At 36.5% G+C, this 25,018-nt stretch overlaps 4 protein-coding genes across 11 annotated transcripts in view; 2 read left to right on the forward strand and 2 right to left on the reverse strand.

Moving 5' to 3' along the window:
• The first annotated feature begins 279 nt into the window (after positions 1-279).
• LOC129575083 (prominin-1-A) lies at positions 280-8,210 on the forward strand. 4 transcript variants are annotated; one of them, XM_055457951.1, is made up of 12 exons: positions 280-801; positions 941-1,011; positions 1,422-1,678; positions 1,758-1,945; positions 2,046-2,141; positions 2,478-2,689; positions 2,962-3,762; positions 3,926-4,105; positions 4,468-4,721; positions 4,873-5,139; positions 5,906-5,956; positions 7,781-8,071. In XM_055457951.1, the coding sequence occupies exons 1-12, from the start codon at positions 630-632 to the stop codon at positions 7,908-7,910; spliced, it is 2,679 nt and encodes an 892-aa protein (XP_055313926.1). In that variant the 5' UTR covers positions 280-629; the 3' UTR covers positions 7,911-8,071. The 4 variants fall into 4 exon arrangements, with proteins under 4 accessions (XP_055313926.1, XP_055313927.1, XP_055313929.1 ...); XM_055457952.1 differs by having other exon boundaries at positions 303-801; positions 6,752-8,210; XM_055457954.1 differs by lacking the exons at positions 5,906-5,956; positions 7,781-8,071 and adding an exon at positions 6,752-6,815 and having other exon boundaries at positions 303-801.
• Positions 8,211-9,501: 1,291 nt separating this feature from the next.
• Positions 9,502-18,282, reverse strand: LOC129575082 (phospholipid-transporting ATPase ABCA1-like). The gene is made up of 12 exons (XM_055457950.1): positions 17,412-18,282; positions 16,886-17,090; positions 15,465-16,007; positions 13,450-15,335; positions 12,950-13,376; positions 12,519-12,816; positions 12,215-12,430; positions 11,781-12,102; positions 11,291-11,614; positions 10,880-11,197; positions 10,645-10,704; positions 9,502-10,551 (listed from the first exon to the last, which is right to left on the reverse strand). Exons 1-12 carry the CDS (start codon positions 17,657-17,659, stop codon positions 10,362-10,364), a joined length of 5,037 nt encoding a protein of 1,678 aa, XP_055313925.1. The 5' UTR covers positions 17,660-18,282; the 3' UTR covers positions 9,502-10,361.
• A 581-nt stretch (positions 18,283-18,863) lies between these two features.
• Positions 18,864-21,974, reverse strand: LOC129575005 (sialomucin core protein 24-like). 2 transcript variants are annotated; one of them, XM_055457756.1, is made up of 6 exons: positions 21,741-21,974; positions 21,198-21,381; positions 20,154-20,179; positions 19,948-19,992; positions 19,417-19,530; positions 18,864-19,346 (listed from the first exon to the last, which is right to left on the reverse strand). In XM_055457756.1, exons 2-6 carry the CDS (start codon positions 21,271-21,273, stop codon positions 19,149-19,151), a joined length of 459 nt encoding a protein of 152 aa, XP_055313731.1. In that variant the 5' UTR covers positions 21,274-21,381; positions 21,741-21,974; the 3' UTR covers positions 18,864-19,148. The 2 variants fall into 2 exon arrangements, with proteins under 2 accessions (XP_055313731.1, XP_055313732.1); XM_055457757.1 differs by having other exon boundaries at positions 21,198-21,963.
• Positions 21,975-22,898: 924 nt separating this feature from the next.
• Positions 22,899-25,018, forward strand: part of LOC129575003 (zinc finger C4H2 domain-containing protein) — a 3,774-nt gene continuing 1,654 nt past the window's right edge. The window contains exons 1-5 of one of the 4 annotated variants that reach the window (XM_055457755.1): positions 22,899-23,269; positions 23,418-23,589; positions 23,920-24,098; positions 24,236-24,369; positions 24,535-24,691. In XM_055457755.1, the coding sequence (XP_055313730.1) occupies positions 23,211-23,269; positions 23,418-23,589; positions 23,920-24,098; positions 24,236-24,369; positions 24,535-24,691 (701 nt within the window). In that variant the 5' untranslated portion in view covers positions 22,899-23,210. Of the gene's footprint in view, positions 23,270-23,417; positions 23,590-23,919; positions 24,099-24,235; positions 24,370-24,531; positions 24,716-25,018 lie in introns of all 4 variants that reach the window. The other 3 variants (XM_055457754.1, XM_055457753.1, XM_055457752.1) reach the window with 3 other exon arrangements.

Consider the following 25,018-nt stretch of genomic DNA (forward strand, 5'->3'; position numbering starts at 1 on the left):
CGATAAGCCGCTTGGGTTCTTGATGAACTTTCGCCTCATTTGTTCCATTGCGCCGTGCAGCAGCAGCAGTAGCGGCTACTACCAACACAACGCACCCCGATTCTCTACATGGGCCAATTGTAAATGTGCTTGTAGTCGCTTGCTACTCGTACTTTTTCTTTCACTAAAGTATCAAATTCCAAAATGTTATAATTAAGTTAATGTGAACGAGCGCTGAAAAAACGTGAACGATGACGCGTAGTGATGGGCCTCAATTCGTCACGTCTTCTATACGGTTTCGCATTCGTTGAAATATTGTCCACACAAATCATTCGGCTGTTTTCACCGCGAAGTGGAAATCAATTAATTTGTATTTGATTTGCAATCAGATCAGCGTAGTGACAAATTGTTTTGGCTTAAACGCCGCAGCGCAGATAGTGCCTTTTTTTCTTGAGTGAATATTTGATAAAAATTGAAACCGAAAGTGGCCAAGTGGAAGTTGAAGTTCGAACAATGAATACAAACCCGCGCACATTTCAATCATGGACATAACGCGATCATCGATTTAAATTTGACGTGGATTTTTCTTCATTGGATTTGAGAGATAGCAAGAGAGTTTTGGAATTTCTTCGCGTATTATTTGGTTTAAGATGATCGAAAACGCTGTGACACAGGATACTTTCGTTGAATATGATGATCACAGAGACGAACCGGAAACATATTTCATTGTGCCGGCCACAATTGGACCGGAGGACGGACGACATTTATTCAGATATCTTGGTGTTTTCTTGACCTATATTACACCACGCGATTTAACAGTCGGTACGAATTTTAATTGCTTTTTAATTCAGTGTATTTGACAGTTTATTTTTTTATTTTGCTGAGACGAGAAAAAATAAGTCACACGCTCTAATTCATTTATACCTTCAATTTGTGTGTATTTTTTGTTTGTTGGTGCCAGTTAATTGCATCCTCGAGCTACTCAAACATGTGTTCGAGACCAGAGTAACGGTAGTGAATCTCGTTTGGGAGGTATGTGATTTTCCACAATGGAATTTGTAGTTTGATGTGAATCCATAGAATTTTTGTTGAGTTAAATCGCTTTTTGTGTGAAGTTTTCCGGTCGAAATTGGATTTTGGAACTTTTCTGCTGGAGATCGGCGCATTTTTTTTTTCGAAAAATTTGTCAAATAACATCGCAAAATTGGAATTTATGTTACTCATTTTAAATAGAGGAAATAAAAAAAATCCGAACTCGATCAATTGAAAAAGAAAGACTAAGTTTTAATTAGAAATGTTCTATTTGGAAAAGTTCATTATTGTGAATTTGTAAGAGTAGATTTTAGCGTGCATAGCCTTTCGGAATGTTCAAATCAAAAATACTTTTTCGACTAATATTTTTCAAATTTCTTCCAATTTCCATGTACATCGTTCGAAACCAGGCGCTAAAAGTTGAATCCGGCTTCATTGGTTTGATGGTGATTTTCCTTCTGATTGCATTCATACCAATTTTCACGCTGATGATATGGTGCTGCACAAGTGATAAGCCGGACGACACGATGTACATGCATTCCTCGGGCGTTGATGGTGAAATTCAAACAAATCCGATCATATCGTTCGACGATTCAAACATTGATAGCACACTCTATTGTCGTCGTATCTTACAATTTTTATTGCAATTTTTTACCTTATTCCTAATGTAAGTTCAATAATAATGACATCAATGTTCAAGTTAGTGGCGGCCACTAACTCGCAAATTCTCATTCGATTCGTTGTAGAGCTTCTATAACAGTCATGTTTATAACCAATGAACTCATACGATCGACAATATCAAACACCCCAACCATTGTGAAATCATCACTGTTAGACGTAGAAACATTTAGCAAAGATGCACACAAAGAAATCATTTCGACGATACACGAGGGACTGAGCACAGCATCTGAACGAATCAAATATGATTTAGAAAGTAAGGTGTTAATTGAAATTAATTAGCTGGGTTTTTCTGTCTGTGCAGCAAACTTACCCATAAATGGGTTATACACCAATTAAAAATAATAAAATTTCAGATGTGGATAAATTGCTGGGCGACCCAATTCAGAAGAAAATCGAAGCCGATTCCGGCCTTAAGACCACCCTCGAATCGATTTTAACCATATGCTCAGGTATGTTACGCACACACTATCGCATTTCAATCGATTCAGATTATACTCCGATTTCAGCACCAAATAGAAAGAAAGAAAAAGTGGACAGTGCTGCTCTTTTGCCGGTATTTTTCCTATTTTTGGAATACAAATGCAGCTATTATGAACTATGTCTCATGCCGTTTTTATTCGGAAGAAATTTGCATTTTAGCTAAAAAATATACTGTTTTTCGCTGCTTCGAACAACATAAATATTGAGTTTGAAAGAGAAAAGAATTTGAATATGCAAATCTCATACTTCTTCATACTCGTGACAGTTGAGTAAATGAATTTCATTTTTTGGTCATTGTTCGGCAGGTAACTTTGAGCTCATTCATCGTGTACAATTGCTGCAGGATGCCTTGGGCAAAGCAATACTCATCTCGAAAGAGGCAACATCACGGATCGAAGAATTTCAAGTGCAACTGTCCATTTTGCAACGGCAATGCTCATCACGTGATCGTCCACTGTGTGACACATTGCGACTGCGCAGCTTCGAAGACAACGGTCTTTTGAACATATTGACTCGGGTAAGAGATACGACAAACACGTTTTAATGACCCATTTATTCGATTTTTCTCTTTCGTCTTCATACTTTTTTCGGCTCTGAATGGAAAATTAAACTTCTCAAAAAAATAGGGAATTTCATGTCTCCAAAAAAAGAGTGATATTTTTTATCATATTTGTTCCATCGATTCAACTTCAAAATTTAAATGTTTGTCTCTTTCAAATTGTTGCATATTAAAGTCTTTGGTTTGTTTTCTTTTCTCACCACCTTCTTTTTCCAAATCGGACGTCCAAGATGCAAAGTGATCCGAACCTATTGCGCATGATGAATTTGGGCGAATATCACGTGAATAGCAAGCACATAAACATTTCGACGGAAATGCGAGCGGTGCAGGATAGAATGATGGATTTCCCGTCGGTCATCAAAATGGATATGAAAAAGAATGTGGAGAGCATTGAGAAGGTTCTGTTGGATATTCAAGATTCGATACGATCAGCCACACAAGATTTGAGCAATATGATGAATGGCATGGTGAAAAAAGTGAATGAACAACATGAGAATGTGCGGCCGCTCATGGAAAAGTTACAAAATGCGAGCGATCTACTGTGGATTGTGTCGTTGGCAACTACCTTGGCCGTGCTATGTATTTCATTGCTGTTGTCGATTAGTCTGTTGCTCGGAATCATTCATGCAGAAACATCGGCAAAAATTACATTCATTTTGAGCGCGGTACTAATTGCCATCGGCAGCTTTGGTTTAGCAGCCTTCACGATTTTAGTCTTGTTGGCTGGCAGCCATGGCGAAGTGTTCTTGTGTCGACCTTTGTACGATACACCAAACTATCAGGTATTCAGCAAACTATTCGATCGACCTGGTTGGGTGTATGAGAATGAAACAGTTAATGGCATCGTGAACGACTTTCTCAGCACGCCCGACGTCAATGAATCACGCATGCTAAACATTTCATTGGCAAATGCAATCGAACGATGCCAACAAAATGATGCCGTCTTTGCCGTTTTTCAATTCGATCGCATCGTTAATATTTCACAAATATTCGATGCTCAGGAGCACAGCCGTCTCGAAGATGAAATCGAGGTTAATATCCATTACTCGACAACCAAATCGATTTGAGTTTAAATTAGTTTTTCTTTTTCGGAGAATTGAGCAAAATTGTTGCGATTTTTCGAATGTTTTTCCATTGAATCTCATCAATGATTTGACTCTACTGATTGTCAATTTTTTTCGTTTTCTTCAATAGAAAATCTTTGTATCCGCCTCGTCATTCCTCACATTAACTGAAGACCTGCAAAACATACTCAATTACATGTTCACAAATTCCGACATCAATTTTTTAGCATATAGAACGGACTTGAGTCGACCGACACCGGAAAAGGATTTATCAACATTCATCGATCAAATGCAACGGGTTTCCGTTCAGGTTCGTTGCTTTTCCCAACGATTTTTTTCTCAGTTATGATTCAACATTTGATCATCACTCGAAATGAAGAGAATAGAGAGAAAAAACACAAAAAAAAAAAACTTGGAAAAATGTGTTTAGAGGAGAAAAGTAATACCAAAATATTAGAAAAGTGTCAAAATAGTATATCTTAAAAAAGAAAAAAGCCAAAATTGTCCAAATCTCACAAAAAATTAGAAAGAATTGAGAAAAAAGATGGAAAAATGTATTTGTACATTGCCAATTTAGTACGAAAATGTTTTTGACAATGAAGAATTGAAAAATTGTCAAAAATCTAAATGAACAAGTTGAAAAATCCAAAAAAAAAATGTCTCCAATTCTAGATTCAAGAGTCCACAACATCATCACGCATGTCAACGTTGGGCAATCGAGCCCGTCGCCTGCAATCTAATATTTTGCAACCGTTGGAACGTCTGCGAAGTGAAATCCAATTTGAGCTAACTGCTTTACAATTGCAAAAAGAGCCATGGACTGATATGGTGAACCAAAGTCTCACTCACTTGAAAACGACACAGTTTTTCATCAATCAAGACTCGGCTGAAATTTGTTCCAACAAAACGACGGCATTCAAATTAAGGTAACCGGCCGTGCCAATGCTCATAATATTAACTCGTGATGGCAAAGTTAATTTCCTCAAAATCTCGTTCTGGGTGTATTTTATTGATGTTATAATTTATTTTGTACATGTTTTATTTTTCCATAACATCAACAACAACGACACCAACCAGACTCAAAGAACACCTGATGTTGAATAAGCGTGAAACATTGCGGCAACTTATGAACAATATCGCTCCATGCCGTCCGTTGTTCAATATATTCGATGCCAATCGCCATTTATTCTGTCATCACATCATTGACCCAATGAACGGATTGTGGTTTTCCGGATTTGTGTCGTTGTCCTTGTGGGCCATTTTGACGCCAATCGCTCTGGGACTGGCGACCATCTACAAAAAAATGGAATATTCTCGCGGCATAACGCGTTCAAGTAGCCATCAGTAAGATACTTATCTAGATACATATTGTGTGTGTGTGTGTGTGTCTTATTTGCTTGGAAATTTGTGTGTTTGTTTCTATTTTCGTGCATATTTTGCCGTTTTAAGTACACCACCGTACTTGAGAATTTTTGCCGGTTGCACTAATGAGCCTTCATTATCTAATTTGTACTGAAAAAGAGGCATATAAACCACCAAATGCAAGGAGCAAAACAAATATCTCTGCATTTGCATTTGCGTTTTTTCGTTCATATTTTTTTTCTATTTCATCTGGCTAATTCTCTCGAGTTCACAATTAAATTGGATAATTAAAGAGAGAAACATACAACAAACATATAATATCGTTTCGACATCGCGTAATTGGAAACAAACACACACACACACACACACACACACACATTCGAAATGTATATATTGAATGTTGATTAGATCGGTCAATGAAATCTGGCTACCAATTGGACAGATTGTTCGTGTTTCTGTGCAGAAAATTACCTTATCTTAGCATGCATGCAAACATCTAGCAAATTGAGAAATTTCCGAGAAAATTCCGACCACAGCCGAAGAAAAAAATGCATGAAACAATGACGACGACGACACATTTCCTTTGAAAATTTTCGTTTGTACGTTCGTTGGTTCGTTTTTCAGGCTGGATTAGAGTCGGTGGACGTCGACGGGCCAGTGTAAAACACAAAAATGCTTAATCTTTTTCACTCTCTTAATACTGTTACGTTTTTCTCTTCTTCTTTCGTAATGCTCGGGCACTTCATAGAGCACCGGCCGACTCACTGATAATATCTGAACAGAGTAATTGGGGATCAAGGTAAGTGTCATGAATAATGACAATTAATTAAAAAAAATTCCACTCTGTTGTGTGGCTGTGTTTCGTGTTTGCTGGTCTGCTCTGTCTCGTTTTTCCATGCGCTTTACCCTCCGTCCAGACGATGTGTGTCGATCTCTTTTCGTTTGCCGTGTTGTTGTTACTTGAACGCATTAGCCTTTTGCCTACATGCCAATGTGCGCGCACACAAGCTTCATTCTGAATTTAAAAAAAAAAACGAATAGTTTTGTGTGTTGTATTTTCATAGTTTATGTGCTTTATATCAATTTTTTTCATTATTCTCTCCCTCTTTCTCTCTCTCTCTCTCACTCTCTGTCCTTCACTCTATGCCCCTCTCTGGTTATTCCTCTTTCTTTCTTGGTCGCAAATGTGATTGTATGTAGTTTGTCTGATTTCGTTGTTTTATTATCATTTTGTTGGCTATCCCATTAACATTCATAGGCATTTAAAGTTTTATTGTATTGCTACGAAAAGAAACACAACAGCAACAACAGCTAAAGAAATTAAGATGTGCACACAAGGTACAAGGCGCATAACAAAAGCGAAATAATTGATGATAATAATGAAAATCACAACGAGTTACGAGTTGAAACACAGCAACAAAATGTATTTGAATAAAAAAAACGATAACAATAACAAACAAAATACGTAAATACATATATGTAGTATAGACAAATGCTCATTTTGTACCATTGGCAAATACGCAATTAAATGCACCGCAATTCAGCACATTTTTGTACAGAGTTCTCTCTTCATTGACCTCTTCACTAATTATAGCAAACAAATGTCATCATCCAACGTAAACAGGCCATCCAATTGGTGAATGTCACACAAATCACACATACTCTCTGACTCACTCACTCGCTCGCTCGCTCGATATCTTCCCTCTCGAAGACGACGAAGGCGGAAAAAACGCTTCATTCAAAACCAACCGCCCGACTGACCCACCGACTGAACGACCACACACCCAACGACCACAAAAATGCAGTACGGACGCACACACTTGATCAGGTGAAATGACTTTTGCATTTAGCCGCTCTGTGTGAAAACAATCGAAATTGTTGCTAATTTATACGTTCCCTTAGCCATTGATTTAGACAGCATGACATGATCGATTACCAGAGACCGACATTGAAACCGAAAGTGCAATTACACCGTGCACCATTGAAACACCTTACACACACAGCCAATTTGACGGCTCACGAAATGTAGCAGTAGCATAACATTCGAAACTTTGACTTGAAATTTGCATCTTATTTTAATGCGATCCGTTACAATGGCGACCCGATGCTCTGGGCCAGGCACTTTTTCACTGGCCCAGCAATAAATGAGACCCGTGACTGTTCTTCTCTGTTTCACATGCATACAAATTCGGTTTTTTAAGACTGAAATTCGGTTTTTCGGAAAACTGTTGACCAAATGTTGACCATCTTATCATTAATAGAATCTTGATCCATTTCTTCCGAATTCAGAAAAATTCAACTCTTGACACTGCTATTCATTCATATTTCATTCAGATTCTCAAGCAAAACAAAAAGTAGTTTCACTGAATCACAACAAAAATCTCATTCTCCCTGCGCTACGTTGCAATTTGTTTCATTTTTTTTCTCATTACAACCTGACTTGATTGAAACATATAGTTTATGCGAACGAAAAAAAAATTACGATTATGACATTGAAGAGAAGAAAGAAAAAACAAAAACAAAAACAAACTGTGCTTTACGAAATTACGATAAACATGTGCATTTTTTCTCGAACTTTGTGGATCGATGTGACATATACACACACACACACACACACACACAGAACACTGGCACGGCAAAGTGTACGCAGCTCACGATCGGAAACCACTGATTTCACTTTTGAGGAGGATCAACCGGCCGATGCTGATCAAAGCCGAACGCTCATACGACGCGACGTCACATTTAGCGAATAAGCTTCACTTTCTTCTATCTTCTAAAATCCTCCGAATTTTGTGGAGTGCCCAGAATGAAACTAAACGAACGTTAGTATTTCATTTTATCTTATAAAATAATAAGAGAAAAATTGTGTTCAATTTTCGGATTAATAAGTAACAGATGAAAGCAGCCATAACTATAGTTATATATCTCAATTGTATTGTTAGCCTCCTCGAATTGTAAACAGCAACATTCAATACAATTGTGTAAGTGTATTTTTGCCCCTAAATGTGTTTACTATGTATTGTCACATTTGCAATAAATCTAAATTCAACGAATTTCGATGTGACGTTTTCATTCATTTGAATCGGAACCGAGGAGGTCTTTTAAGGTGACTATTGTTTAACTGCTTTGCCGGGTTCAACGCAACATGACCCATCGCATTTGGTGTGTTTACAATCGACGAATTAACGGCAAAATTTATTACATCCCTTTAACGATACTTTGTTTCGTTTTTTTTATTGTTGTTGTTGTTTTGATTGCAGGTAAGAGCTTTTGTTTCGAACAAATGGTGTTCATACATTCGATTAATTGTTAGTTCGTCATTATTTCACGTATTTCCGCCAGAGAAAAATATTCAATATTGAAATACATCAAATTGAAAAGTTCAATTGCTTGAACCGCTCAACCGAGCTTAACATTTTGAAATAGTTAAAGATGAACTTACAATTAAAATGAACAAAGATATAGCGGTAAATCTGACATTTTTCAATTTTTGACCATTATTCTTCTCCAACAAAAATTATCGCGGTTACAAACAATTTTCAGGTTTAAATACAAAGTTCCGATACTTTCGATTTTTACCATTGATTAAAAGTCTCAAAAACACATCATTTTCATTTGAAACATATATTTTTATTATTCAATGGTACATAAAGATAGATATATTTAATTTGATTTCTACTTCCAAATAAACACAGAGTGGCTTTGACTGTGTATCAAGCATCATCGAATGAATCTAACCCACTTTTCTATCGAGTGTTCGAAAGATCTTTTTGAGAATTTTGCCCTCGCTTTTGTCATCAGTGGAAAATGGGTTAAATTCAATTGTTTTCCTTTGGTGAGGGATGAAACACAGACATTTTTATTTCTTCACATAACAGCAGGCACATTAATATCATTTACGATTTCAATTTATGCGTTCGTGATCACAGAACAAAGGGTAACCTCTTCGTACAAGAATCTATATAGGCAGAAAGTGAAATTTTGATGCTGAGCAGACCTGAGCTGAGCTGAATTTGCTGATCCATTCACATTGAAGAGTTATTTTGACCTATTCTTGCTGCAAAATTTTCTATCCTAGCCAAGATCCACGTGTTTCCTCAATTATAATAAGGTAGATTTCTGTTAACATTTATGATTCTGCACTGTGAATGCGTTAGAATAACGCTTCAGACACCTGAGTCAGCGAATTCAGCTCTGCTCACCAGCAAAAATACACTCGCTGTATGAACATTTATGTGTGCAACAAATATATTGTTTAATTCGTGGTCGTTAGCTTTGTTTTGGTATAGTGTTTAGATATAAATATATAATATCAATTTTAAGTAATACCAGGACTAGTCTGCATTTTGAATTGACATTTACATATTGGAGTGAATCACATCTTTATTATTATTATTTTTTTTTTTATTGTAGTATATTGAAATAGGATCTTTAAGTATTCACAGAGATTCTCTTAACTTATCTGGCAGAAAAAAAAGTTTAAACTTTGATTCAATTTAAGTAGAACTGATTGAACATTTTCTTTTTTGGTTATGAAACCATTCATTTTTTGGAACAATCCTAATGATTGCTTGCTCTTGTAAAGTTTACGCTGAAAATTGATTGGTTTTCGCTGGTCTTTTTGTTTACGTTGGAATTATTGCCATTTGTTTCACCTAAATTTGGAAGATATATCTTCCAATTTTATCTGTGGATCATTCAAGGTATCTAATTTTGTATATCAGTTTACTTTCCTTCATTTTGCTAAATTCAAATGGAATTGTTCGTTTTTATTTTGGAAAATAATCAATCATCATTTCAACGAAGTTTGTAAGCTTGACTTACAAAAGATGACTCATAAGAATAGATTAGTTAGAAAATTACCTAATTCTAATCAAGTTAACAAAAATACTTTATAACGAATTACCGAAAGTAAAAAAGGTAATAAATTGAAGTTACTATTGTTGTCAACAATACTATATCCTCCAGAGTTTTAGAGGATTTTCTTTCTTTTTTTTGGTGCGCGTTTGAAACTTTCTTCTCTTCTTTTAAATAAATTTTCAAGAAAATACTGTGCTGTACACCGTGAAATTATTATCGTAGTACGAAGGCATTCTCGGTTTTGAGCCTCGAAATTTTCATTGTATATACGAAATTTTTGAGAAACATTCGTGTAATTTACGAAAAGAAACTGTATTACTCAGTGTACTCGATGGTAATTGAAATTATTTCTGATTTCTTGGTCCTTCTTGGTCTTTAACCAGCGCCAAAACCACTTGCTCCAGCGAATTTTGACTGACTGAATAATCATCGATTTTCAGTATTTTCTTTGCATTTTCCATGATACCAAATACGGATGACCATCGGATGTTTTCAGCCGGAATGGAATATGTTAGGATGCCTTGGTACTCCTCTCTGGAAAATATGTGAAACAAACAACAGAATTAATGATTTTATTCAAAACACAATTTTCTTCTCCTACACAAAACATGCAAATCCAATGCTCACCTAAATATTGCTCCAACGAATGTTTGTAGAACAAAGTTTTTCACATCAATGATGCTCATGCTGAAATGAAATTAAGAAAATAATTAATTTTGACATGAAACTCGTAAATCAACGTAATTCGATTACGGTGAATGAATATGAATTCACATTAACGTTTTTGTTGAATCGATGCAAGAAATTTGCACATTTTCATTGTACAAAAATTGAAAGAAAAAAAAGGCACAAAAATCCGTACTTTCTCATTTCATCATCTTTGACTTTGATTTTGAGTTCGAATCCTTTGGTGAATTTATTTTTGAGATGTTGGGCAGAGCCAAGACATTTGCATAAACCATTGACGAGCACCGTCATTCGGGTGCAAAGTGCTTCACACTCTTCCATACTGTGTGAGGTCAGAACAATTGATTTGCCCGCTTCGCGTGATTGTATGACTACGTTCCATAAGTTGCGTTTCGTGGCCGGATCCATACCAGTCGTCGGTTCATCCAAGAAAATTACACTCAAATTCCCGATAATTGCCAGACTCGTGCTTAGCTTTCGTTTATTTCCGCCACTAATTAAGGTTTGATCAATAATTGAATGATTAGATAAGGCGTAAATTTTAAAAAAAATCCGATGAAAATAAAAGGTTCGTGCAAAAATTTACCTCAATTGCTTCACTTTTTTGTCAATGTGTTGAATGAAGTCTAAACTACGAGCACAGTTTTCAATGTAGCCTTTCACATCTTGGGCTGGAATGCCACGCAACATAGCGAATATTTCTAGTGTTTCACGACACGTGAGACCATTTAGCAATGCATCAAATTGAGGACAATAGCCAATCATTTGATAGATGTTTGGAAGTTGGGATTTTTGATTGTAGCCATAGGTGAAAATTTCACCACTCGTGATTATCGTTTCGCCGGTAAGCATTTTGAAGATGGATGACTTGCCTGCTCCATTCTTTCCAAGCAAGCCGAAGCATTCACCTCTGGAAGGAAAGAAAATTGATTGAAATGTTTAGAACTTTGTTTGACATTCGAAATTGAATGGGAAAATGCATATATACATCGAAAATGTTCAAGTGTGACCTAAACTCTCGTATTTCGGATGAATATCAAAGCTTCACTTGAATAAGCTTTTGACTCAAAAATTACCTTTTGACTGATGCCGATATTTGATTAACAGCACAAAATTTCCCATAGAATTTCGAAACATTTTGCATGACGATCGTCTCAGTTTTTAGCTCCTGTACGGTCATACAGTCGATGCGCTCTTTTTCAGCAGCCACATCATCATCGACATTTTCCGGATTTTGATACGGATAAGTGCGAGGTATGGCACCCAATATGTACGTTCTAATGAATTTAAACGTTCCGCTTTCAATGAAAACTAGCAGGAGGTAAGCAACTATGCCAATGGCTGTCATCAGAACCAAGTTTTGAGAGATGCCACTACTCCATGAAAATATTGTTTCAGCTAAAGCAAAGGGCGATAAAATTTCATTTTATTATGGTTTGGCATCAATGCAAAAATGCTGGAATGTTTTAATAGTCAATATATAAAAGAGACTTTGGTCATTTTTACTTACAGCAGCATTTCGGATCGTATTTACAAAACTTTTCCCAATCACATTTGTCGGCATTGTAATTCTTCTTGCACTCTGCTTCGCATTGTAGTTCTTTTGTGTGGAATGTTGGCAACTTAAAGATCGCATCAATCATCGTACAAAGTGGAAATGACCAGAAAATATAGTAAACTACTTTGTTTAAAAATCGAAAAGGTATATTCATCGCGAACACCATCACTGAAATTGGGAAAAAGAACCGAAGATAAATAAAATTGAACAGAGGGCAAAACTGTACAAACTGAGTGGAGTTTCGCCTTGAACTTACACAATACGGTATTTGCAATGCTGAGGACATTCATTCCGGTCGTCGGTTTTGAAAAGATCAGCGACAACAGGCAAATGACCGGACTCATCGCGAAATTGTACACGAATAAAATCAGAAAAACGATTGCCAATTCGCTGGGCGTTCGCCAATGCTCATGTTGCCCAATTGCCAGCATCACAATGATTAAGCCAATGGTGATCGAGTTCGTGAATAAGTCCCATAGGATGGATGCACCCCAGAAAACGAACATATATGCACCGCTGGTGTACTGCATGAATTTTGCATTGTTTTCCTTCTCCTGTTTTCAAAAATCAATTGTCAAAGTGTAAATGAATCCCTTCTTATGTCGATTGAGAGAGAGAGAGAGAGAGAGAGAGAGAGAGAGAAAGAGAGAGGTAGATAGAAAGAGATTGCGTCCATTTAATTCTTACCTTGATGTAAAATTGTATATACGATGCTGATAAGATCGACATGACAAGTCCAATTACAATACTAAACGTAAAACCAAATGCATCCATATTGTTCAAAACGTCCGCATCGGAGTCATTGTGCTTTGGCAAAAACTTGAATGGTGCATTTGTTACACTAATACCGTGTTCGTTGCCAATGAAACTTTTCACAATGGCATTATGCACAAGGTTCAGGGCCACTGCAGCTGTATGATACGCTTGATTGTTAAACCATGCTGTGATTGTTTCGTTTCCCATAAAACTGACCGCGACCAAATACTGATATTTAAACTCTTTTAAATGTGATTTGGCCAAGTCTAAGAGATCAGTATCCATGTCACCACTGTCAACGGTTAGCAATTTGGCGCTTGATGTTTGATCAATGATTTTCTTGTACTGCATGGCAATTCTAGAAGATGGGAAGATTTGTAGGTCAATCATAAGAAGATAAATCAAATTGGACTTTAATTGGCAATACTTACGATGAATTTGATTCTGCTAGAATAGCATACGGTGATTTGTATGCGTTCAGTGTAATGTCCATCGGTGGCAATTCTTTTGAAGAAGACCAAAGATTACCAACTGGAAAGATCACAAAAATCAACATGAACAGCACAAAGAAGTTGTAGTACAAAAACGACAGAATTGCCCGAATCCAGCAAAGGTAACGTTTCTTAAACATGGCAATCGTTTGATTTCTCCACAAAGCTGGACCGCGTAGCAAGTGATGATCGTCGTTCAATGTGATGCGAGTGTCGCTAATGCCACTGTCGATGTCTGACGACTGATCCGATCCAATACGTGGTGAAGTCGCCGTAAAACTGTCCGACTTTCCAATTTTCAAGAAAATTTCTTCCAGTGTGGTCAAAGAAATACCAAAACTACTAATCTTCAAACGACCTTCGTTGTTCTCCAAGTCTTCGAATATGATTTGGAATTGTTCGTTTCTGTGGTCGGGTAAAAGGTACGAGATTTCGGTATCATTTTCATGTTCGAGGCGAATGTCTGGGATGTGTCTTTGTAAAAGTTCGGTAACTATATTTGAGATGCAGTCCTCATCTTTAGCACAAATCAAATGATAGCCGGTGCCAAAGCGTTTCTTCAAGAAGAACGTAGACCCAGTACATTTGAGTTCACCATCAGCCAAAATAGCGATTCGATCACTGAGCACATCGGCTTCATCCATGAAGTGAGTGGTCAGTAAAATGGCACGATCTTTCTTTTCCGCTAGCAAAATGTCCCAGAGTGTTCGCCGGGCACCTGGATCCATGCCACTCGTTGGTTCATCCAAGAATACAATCTTCGAATTGCCGCACAATGCAATTACGACCGATAATTTTCGTTTCATTCCGCCCGACAACGCCGTGGATAATGTGTCCATTTTGTCGCTCAGCTCAAGTATTTGTCCGTACTTTTTCGCTTCACGTTCGGCCACTTCGGCGCTCAATCCCTTTAGGGTACAGTAGAATATGATGTGCTCGCGAACGGTTAGCTCATCGAACAGAATGTTGTGCTGTGGACAGAATCCCATTGAACCGCGTGCTTTGTCCATGTTCGTTCGAATGTCACAGCCATTGATAATGGCCGTACCAGTTGTTGCTTCCATCATTCCCGTTAGCATCGAAATGGTTGTCGTTTTACCCGCTCCGTTTTGTCCAAGCAAGCAGGTGATTTGATTGTTGTAAATATTCAACGATAAATTCGACACGGCTGCTTTGTCGTTCGAAAATTTCTTGGTCAAATTACGAATTTCAATGCCAATGGTTTTGTTTATGGGTTCACTTTCAAAATTCGACTTATTTGTATTTGCTTCGGCAAATTCGTACGATTCTTCTTCGGTATGATTATCATTGAATTGCTGATAATTGTTGAAGCTTTGCCAGAAACTTTTAGTGCATATGAAATACCATGGTTTAGAAACACCATAACCACCTGGCAGCACATTTTCCACGTATAATGTAATGAAAAAAAGGACAATCGCCATCATAATGAGGTATCCAAATAGCATAGCCACCGTTAAATCCTCATATACAGACACCGTTTGAAATGCTGTGGTCCAGTTCAGACCCACGCCCAAATCTTCCAGATGTGCAATTATACCGAATGCATAGGACATTGCCGTATTCGGGAAGATACAAAATATCAGCTTCAACCATGTGGCTACGTCATCTTTGAATAAAAAGAATGGCGCGCACGACAAATACCATACGACCGTTGAGCTGGTCATTGCCGATTTGGACATGGTGAATACGGAGCAAATGACGAACGCCATTGTTATTAAGCATATACAGTAACCGAGTAGAAAGATGATTAAGCACATAAAGTTGGAATGTGGAAAAATTGCCATTGCTCCTCCAAACCATGGCCACTGAAATGGAAAAGAATCACACGTTTTTTTTTTTGCTTGAACAACTGATTTTTATCGCACTACTTCTATAGGCTCTTTAAATAATACATGAATTAGTTGTGAAAAACGTGTCGAATAATAATTATTTACCTTCAATAGCACTGTGATCAACACCATTGGAATTGTCAACATCACTATTGTTCGAATGAACCAGCTGAGATAATGCATCCAACTCGCCAAACCCATGATTTTCATTGCCTCTTTCAGTTGCTTCTCCTTTTCGATCGATATGAAACGCACCGTATTCATGAATGTGTAGTTCAAACTCACCAGGACAAACAGTGGCATTATTATATTGAACTGCGATATAAACAAATTAGAAATGTATGCCGGGTACGGGAATCGATTCACTTGGATGTCGGGTGTTGGTATTTTATTCGAATCCGATTGTAGCATGTCGACAAATATTTTAGCGATTGCATTTTGAATGGCCAAAAAACCCTCCTTGTAATAGGATGGCGGTCCACCATCATATTCGCCTGCATATCGTGGCGAAAATGAATCTATCGGAAACACACGTTTGGTCTGCCAATTTAGCAAATCTATATTGTTGTAAGATGGCATGTCCCCACGGCGCAATTCACCCGGAAAACGAAGTGAATAGGAGAGGCTCTTTGGGAGCTCAGTCGCTTTCTAGTGATCAAGTTAAGAGAGAACAATAAAATTACAATTCATAATTACATATATTCTCGCCGGCCAATTTATTTTTTGATTTAGGCAGCAATTTTGTTCAAAAATGTTCTTATCGTATTGACTTGAAATCATATTGTTTCACTATACACTTGGAACTACGTGTATTCTATAAAATGAATGTTGAAAATGTCATTTTCTTTAGATTGAAGATGAAACATTGTTTCTTCCGGAAAAAAAATGTAATACAATAAAAACGATGAAGCGAAAACAATGTAACAATATCATGGTATTTCATCGTAAAACTTTATAGTTCAATAATTTTTTTCGCATTTAGGTTAACCAGCATGTCGCGTGAAATTCATTATTTCACTATATTTCATATATAGTGAGTGACTCAGTACACTGGAAAACCACATTTGATTCAATTGCTTGACGCGTGTGAATAAATAGTAATTTTCTCATAAACAAATTTTCTAACGTCATTAGCCTGATTAGATCCACAAATGTACCATAATTTGTATTTCACGGCCAGTGCGCTCGATTTTTATACATGAACGTTGATAGCATTCATAGATTGTGTTTGTATTGAAAAAGGATATGAACAACTTATGTATATCAAAGTGTGACTCACACTGTGTGAGTCTCGGCTTCATTAATTGAAGAAAATATCCTTTCAACATGAAAATCAAATTTTGAATTCCGTTTACTCAAAAATTGAACAATTTTCTAGTGTTTACTTGAATGCCTTAGCACGAGAAGAAGAAAAAAAAATCAACAGAAATTGCCTTATCAATTATGTTTGCAATTATCGACAGATCCACCTGCATAGTTTACAATTTGTAAACCATGAAGCACAAAACTTACTGATGAAAACTTACATTTGAATGATGAAATTCAACTCCAGCAATTAATCCTCGTTTCACAAAAGTTTCTTCCATTTGACTACTATTGCTAAGACCAACGGGCTTATCAAGACCTAGTCGTCCGGACACTTTGATCATTATATTCCTGAAGATGTCATTGTCTGGTGCGAAAATCAGTCGACTCTCATTAATTGGAGGGTACAGAAGCTGCGGAGGATTCCTGAAACATTAGAATCATCAGTTTAGCGCCTTTTGTTTCATCGAAATTCATTGATTTATTTTTTTTTAAATAAACTCCATAACTGTTTCAAAACAGTTGACTTGTTATTGTTTTGTCAACACTCATGCGGACCAATATGAAAAAAATGAAAAACAAAAACAAAACACTAAAGTCTATGAGAAAAATGTGCAGATGATGAATTAGCTCAATCGATTTCAATATAACACGATGAATCAAGGTAGTGATTGGGAAAATGATTGGCCTTTCTACAGGTGTTTCATTACAATTTGCATTGAAAAGCATGCGTCATTTGTCACTTACCATAACGGATCGAGTGTATTAACATTCAGACTTGGATAGATGACCTTCTCCACATGTTGAATGCCGACAGATTTTTGCATCCATGCACAGAATATAAAGAAGCACACCGGCAGAAAAATATCAACAATCGTATGGATTTTGTGTCGTTTTTGTAATAACCAATTTTTCCACAACAATAAACGCACTTTTGCCCATGCAGTCGTTTGGCTTGAATGAGACGCATTCGGTGGCGTCATCGGTCTTATCATTTTAGTATCTATATTCACACTAATTTCTAGTTATATATATTATACCAATGTCTATCTAATCACTAGTTTTTGATTTAATTCTATTTTTCACTCAAAAGAGAACGAAACAAAAAGTTTTTCACACAAACGCAGAAAACACCCTTCGTTCGCGTTCATGAACCGTAATGAAATACTCTTATTTATTTTTTGCATACGCGTTCAACCAACATCTATTATCGATCACTATTTATCGGATAAAACGATAATGAAGAGAAACAAAATTGAAACCATTTAAAAATCATATATTTTACGATTGATTGAAGGGCGATGATGATGATTCATTTTAGCGGAATTGTATCGAAACGCTATTCACCTTGTGATTGCGTCAAGTTGATTGTTTTAAGACTGAATCCGCAAACACACATTCGTACAACGTCAACCGCTCAAACATTTATAAATGCGAGAAATAAACAAAGTGCAAGACTCACAATGTGAATAAAACGTCAAATGTAGCTAAAAATACATGTCAAAACGATGAATGACGTACTTTACCCATTCTGGATACTTTGAATAATATCAATCGGCGAAATGATTGAGTATTGTGTATGTACTCAAGGCATTTCAAATATGCCAAATATGTTAAATACCTATTACCTTATCAAAATCAAACGTGAATTATGCGAGATATGTGAAATATGTGGGGGAATGAAAATGAATAATATGCACTGATTACGGACCATTTATCAGAAATTCCCACTCGAAGACCAATGATAACAGCTAATTTTGGTGCCAGTGTGTCATTATTTCGGTTTGATAGCATAGCTTAATAAAAATATTTACACACACACACACACCCACCGTGATGCATTGTCAATAATCCAAGCGTAAACTATGTTCTGCTGTTTGTTTCAATTTCAATGTTTGTTTAGTTTGATAAAAATTCTAAATAAAAAAATATGTTGTGTCTGGAATTGTTTTGGATGCATACTTAAATAGAATTGCTATCCAAGCAGTTACTATGGCATTTTAATTTTTTCTCCTTATCAAATGATGATGTTCTGTGACATGTCCTTTTCAAATTCAATTTTAGCTCATTAATATTTAATCAAATTACGCCCACTTCATCAATTCCATTTTCTATCTAACTGTTTAATGATTCCGAGAACAAAAAATCATTATTCATTGAATATGCTGGATGAAATTCGAAGAAGAAAAAAACCATGTATACTTTTTTATCAGCTTTTTTTTATTATTTTATTGTTCGTGTATTTGCACAACTTTTGTCTTATTCATAATCTTTGAAGCTTCAAAATCATTATTATTTTTTTTTACTTAAGAGAAACGAGAAAAAAAGAAGAAACGAAAATCTGAGATTACGGGGGGAATTAAACTCGAGAAAATCAAGTATGTACACAGAAGTGTGTGGTTTTTGCTGTTGTTGCTGTTGTTGTAATTTTTGTTTTGTTTTGGTGAGATTCTATACACACAGAGGCATCCACATGCACACAGTTTACAGCGTATGATAGTTGCGATCGAATTTCGATTTATAAACTTTATGGGCTACAAAACCGATGGCAATCAAACCAATGGTCAACACAATACCACCGATGAATGATGGTGCATCAAAGTGTCGGCAAGGCTCTGGTGTTGGTGTTGGTTTTGCTGTTGTTGTTGTGGTTGTGCTCGTGTTGGGGGTGGTTGTATCAGGCTAAACAAGAAACGCAATAATGATTTAGTAATTAGCATCGAAATTGGCGTGACGTGGGTGGTTTGCTTACCTTTGGTGTTGAGGTGGTGGTACTTGTTGTTGTTGTTGTTGTGTTCGGAGCTGGAGTTGGAGTAGTGGTTGTAGTTGAAGTGGTTGTTGTATTATCAGGGGCAGGTGTAGGGGTCTATTTAAAAGTGAATTTGAAACAAAAAATCAATTAGAATCGATGATACTTGCAAATTTTGAATGAAGAAATTTCATCTCCGTGTTTTTTCATCTCTCGTTAACTACAGTTTTTTTTTTGTTCGAGACAATCTGACTTTTTGTCAGTGAAAATGTCCCAGAATTATCGACTTAAAAAATTAGTCAGCCAAAAAATTTCCACCAGGGTTATCTTTGAAAACAATGACGTAATCCATAATCAAAGCAGTGAGAAAACCAGGAATCTTTGGTTGACAAATTGTCAAATTGATATCCTATGCGGTTCATTAAAATCATAATTCGGTTGCCGATTTTTCATAAATCGCATCGCAATTGATGACCAATGTACGAATGACTGTGACTTTCACTCATAACGAACGTCGATCATCATTATTCTTACCGTTGGTGCTAAGGTGGTTGTGTTATCTGCGGTGGCCGGTGTTGTCTACGGAGTAAAATGAATGGAAAACAAATGAACAATTATGCTTAATATACCCGATAAAAATCGTCAGTTGATTAATCCATCGGCAATGTGCAATTCTTTTACAACAATAAAGAAACAAAACCATAAAACGTTTAATGGATCAATAATAATAATATCCTTACCGATGAAACTGGCGGTTCGGCTTTGGCTGGAAAAGCAATGATATCGATTTTGTTATACTACTATGTCATAAGGTAATAATATTCGGTTTATATTTGGGAATCGATAAGAATGATGAAAATGCCAAACGGTCAGCATGATTGTTCGAATGTTCTCGATGTTCGATTGTGCGCTGTCTCTTTCTCTCTGCGCCTGTGTTTTTGTGCCTTGTGTGTTGGGACACAAGTGTGACGAATGAGTGTCAAATATACATGTTTAATTAGCGGTAATGCTTGTGCACACACGACATTCTCATACAAAGAGCGCATTACATCCTTCTTCTTTTTTTTTTGTTCGTTTTCACCATTGTCCATTGCATTACATTTTGCAAATGCACACAACACAAGCACACGAACAAATTTGCCGAGATATGGAAAATGTTGTGTTTCGAATTCGATTGTGTGACTCTTTGTTGCGTTGCCAGAATAAATGAGTGGGATACATGCTGTGGCAATGTATGTGCATCTGTACAAAAGTGCCATGATTATGTTCGTGGAAATGTGCATATGGAAGCGGAAAAAAATGGCGCATAAAAAAAAATGCAGCCGAGAAAGAGTGTGTAGAAAATATGGCATTTTACAACTAATCTAAATAGTTGTGAATAATATGAAATCGCGTCGCCAATTACAATGCACATAGGTCATGAGTTGACGACAACTACGACGACGATGGCGACGACGGTGACGACGGCGGTGGCTACATTGATTGAATGCGTCGTTTTGTTTTTCTTTTCTTTTTTCATACTTTTTGAATGTTTGTGTCGATGACGACAGAGCCGACACATAACGCATAAAATCGAATGGATTCAATTCGCATGAATCACCAAATTGTTTTAGCATGCAAATCAAACCTGAAGAAAAAATGGTAGATATCATTTAAAAGAAAACGAACCAAATTCGAACAATCGAGTGACAATTGCAGCAACAAAATGACAACATGACGAAATTACTTAGAACATAAAATCAAATGAAACGAGAGAGAGAGAGAGAGAAAAAAAATCAACTCACCTGAATCAGCACCAAGCACTGACCATTGACAAATGGAAAATACCAAAACGGTAACAAAAATCTGCTGAGTCTTCATAATTTCGTCTTTCTTTCGTTTATTTTTCTTACGATTACTGTTTTTTTTTTCTTCTCTTATTCTCTTCTCACTTATTCAGAGCGTCAATGTTGGTTGGTTGTTTTTGCGCTGCAGGAAAAAAAAAATATTTTAATACGCAAATCGATTAATTGTGTGGTTACTGCCGCTTTCTTCAAATATAGCTGCCGTGTGTCGTTGTGCCACTAGGAAAATTGGTTTGTCTCTCTATTCCAAACAACGTTGTGTGTTATGTGTATATTTTTGCACGTTAGCTCAGTACTGATTACATCGTTCATTTGTCAAAATCAAATTCTTTATTTTATTCGAAATTGGATTAATTTTTTTCTTCTTCTTTTTCGAATAAACGAGAAAAAATCACATGCACACACAATTTATGGAATATTTCTTTTTCCTTTAAGCTTGCTATCAAAGGCAAAGTAACTGTGCTTTGAATTCAAAGAAATTACCATTAGAATTTGTCGACGATTGTATGATATATACTATATCTATTCCCTGTTCTGTTCGTTCTGCTTCGCTATTCGTACACGCACTGTCTGTATATTCAACTGTGTTTCTACGTAAACTTTTCTCTATACACGAACTGGCTGCTACTGCTACTACTACTACTACTGCTGCTTTGTTGCTGCTGCAAAAATGCTAAAACGTCTTTCGTCGTATTAACGATTACGGTGTGTGTCCGTGTTCTGGCTGCTTTGTTTATTGTCAATATTGTTCAAAGCATGACGTATCACTCAACTGTCCGTGTAGTGATGTTTTCGTTTTTTTTTCTTCTTCTTTTGCTCCGTCTCTTGCTGTTCATTACTGCTCATGTGACTTTCATTGTATAGCATTGGGGTCGGTTCACAGTTGAACTGAACATTTCGTGCAGTATGTTCGCAATGTTGATCGTTATTCAAAGTGATTTTTGAAATGATTCGATAATCATAATATTACTTGTTAAGCGATTTTAGGGGATTTCGAGCATATTCATCGAAAATAGCATCAAATTCAAAAAGATTTGGAGATGATGGCTGGTTCCCATGGATGATGCCATTTGTCGGTGTTTTAGAAGTGTGTATAAAATTGTAAGCCACAATACTGTTCTTTTTCACCACATTACTATATAGAATATGATAACCGAATTTATAAATATGGCGGATAGTGTATGTAAACACGCGCATCATATACACATAGACGCAGAGACAGGGACAGAGACAGATACACACAGAGAGCCAGCCTGATGGCATTCAATAAACAAGACAAACAATGGCTAAATAAATGTGTCTCTTCTTTATCAGGCTGTAAATAAATTCATGGGTAAATAGAAGTGACATTCGTTTTGACGTCGGCCCAACGAATGAGCGACGTGTTTTTTTTCTTCCATAAACCGAAAATTGATTCATTTAGAAAATTTTTCATCTTACATTTAATCAATAGAAAAATATAAACGGGAGATGAAACAGCACTATGTCACCCTGTGTGTATGTTTTAAATGAATCTCGGTACGCACACAATCACAACACACATCTTCGAATTAGACATGGATTCTGAGTCGCACACATACCACTGTGATTGCACAAAATCAATGGGCAACAATTGACACATACACACACGCTCGCTCATTCACTCTCCGTCTCACTCAAACGCACACCGTTTGATACGAATGAATTTTGTTGTCGAACGCAGTCACTATAAATCCCAAACTGCTTGCACAGACACAAAAGAAATCACAATCGAATTTGTAAACGTGAAAATCATCGGAATAAATTAAATGCGAACATTAAATTTAATGTTCACTCACTGAATCATCTAAATATTGTTCAAGTGTAAAATAAATCAAATTGATTTTCTCTCTAACTAGTGTACGTGAGAACGGATTGTTTGTTGTGAGATTTCGTTGAGAAATATTGATTGAAAGTGTGAAAACGACGTGAAAAATGACGGCCGTGGACGAACGAACCATTTACGCCAAGCTGGAGGCAATGAAAGATATCCGGTAAGCTCAAAGGGATAACCATTTAATGAATCTACAGATAAATCTCTGCAAACATCAAACCCGATTCAATGGCATTTTTGAATCGCAAGAATGAACTTAATGTATAACCGTTTGTGTATTTTCATTATATTTTGCTCTTGACAAACAGTGGCAAAACAATCCAGTTGGAGAAGCTGAAGATGCGACTCATTCGTGAGGTGGAAAACGGTGACTCAGAAGAGAAGTGCTTATCAGAGTACAGACGCGAAATGGAATTGCTGTTGCAAGAGAAGATGAGCCATGTCGAAGAATTGCGCCAAATTCACGCTGATATCAATGCGGTACGTACATATGTATTTATTGAACGAGTGGTTATTGGACTTGATTCATGCATAATTACGGGATTATTCGAATATTTGGAAATGGTTCACAATGAGGACTAAATTCGATTCCGACATAAACATGAAGTTTTGGATAAATAGAAACATGAAGTTGAAATCAATCTTCATTAAAAAACCGTATCTTCATTTCTTCCAAATCTAAAACCGAATAATTTTTTGTTTGAAATGAATTAAAAACATTAATCAAATAGACCAAATTTTTGAGAAAGAGTTCTTAATTTTCTAACCATTAAATCCATATCTTTTTTGTGTGCTTATGCACAAAAACAGATGGAAACAGTGATCAAACAGGCTGAAGAGAATCGAAACCGATCGGTAAACATTGCAAATCGTGTTCACGAAGAGTATTTACCGCTGAAGAACGAAATCGATCACATGCGTCGCGAGTATTTGGGATTGAATCCATTGCCCGAACTTCACGAGGAGGAAGGTTCTGTCATATCAGCTGAGTAAGTGTTGAAAAGATTTGGTTAATTTGTTATGGGAAATCATTTTTGTTCTTTCGTGTTTTCCTATACTATTTGTTACTATTCAGTTTGGCATTCTTAATAACGATTTTGTAATATACAATTTTCACTAATTTCAGTCGCTTCCAGTCGACATATTATCGATCAAACAAGGGTACCGGCAACACAGGCACATCGAATAGTGGCAACATCGTCAATACTCACACAACGCCATCAGCAACATTTGCTCGTCCAGCACTTTCAGCTCATCATGGTAGGCTCAAGTTGCAATTTTCAAAGAAATCTGTGTGATTTCTTCCTTTAACATCTTTTCGTCTCTAGACGATTTGGATGAATTATGGTCATTTGTTTTGATTTCTTCTTCAATTTCATTCGAACGCGACACAAAAATAATAAATTTCTATTGTTCTACCAGAAGCAACGGTAACCTCGTTGCCACCAACAGCCGCATCTGGATTCTTGGCACCGCCTCCGCCGCCAGTCGGAATGAGGCTGAATAAACCAGTAGAAATTGGTGGCACACCGAATCGATTGCAGCAAACATCTTCCATCGGAATGGCACATCCGACGTTCAGGTCTGATTTTAATGTCAATTTGAGGTATTTTTTTATATTTTCGTTTGTTTATCTTTTGTTACTTTCGTTGAACCAAATTGATTCACTTTTTTCATTCAGTTCGTTAGTTTTTTGTGTGAAATTTAAGCCATTTTACATTTTATTATTTTCCTTTTTTTTAATTGGATTTTTTCATTTAAAAGTTATTACGTTAAAACCAAACATGTGTTTTAAGATTGCTGAGCATCTCAGCATTTCGTAAGGCACGGATATATCCGAGCATATCGACGACGCATACTGTATAATACAGTGGCGTGTGTTGCTACGTGCAGCCGCAACGACTCGACC

Source organism: Sitodiplosis mosellana, unplaced genomic scaffold (genome assembly GCF_009176505.1).
Source record: "Sitodiplosis mosellana isolate CC-2019 unplaced genomic scaffold, AAFC_SMos_1.0 Smas_scaffold_6166, whole genome shotgun sequence".
Taxonomy (NCBI): domain Eukaryota; kingdom Metazoa; phylum Arthropoda; class Insecta; order Diptera; family Cecidomyiidae; genus Sitodiplosis; species Sitodiplosis mosellana.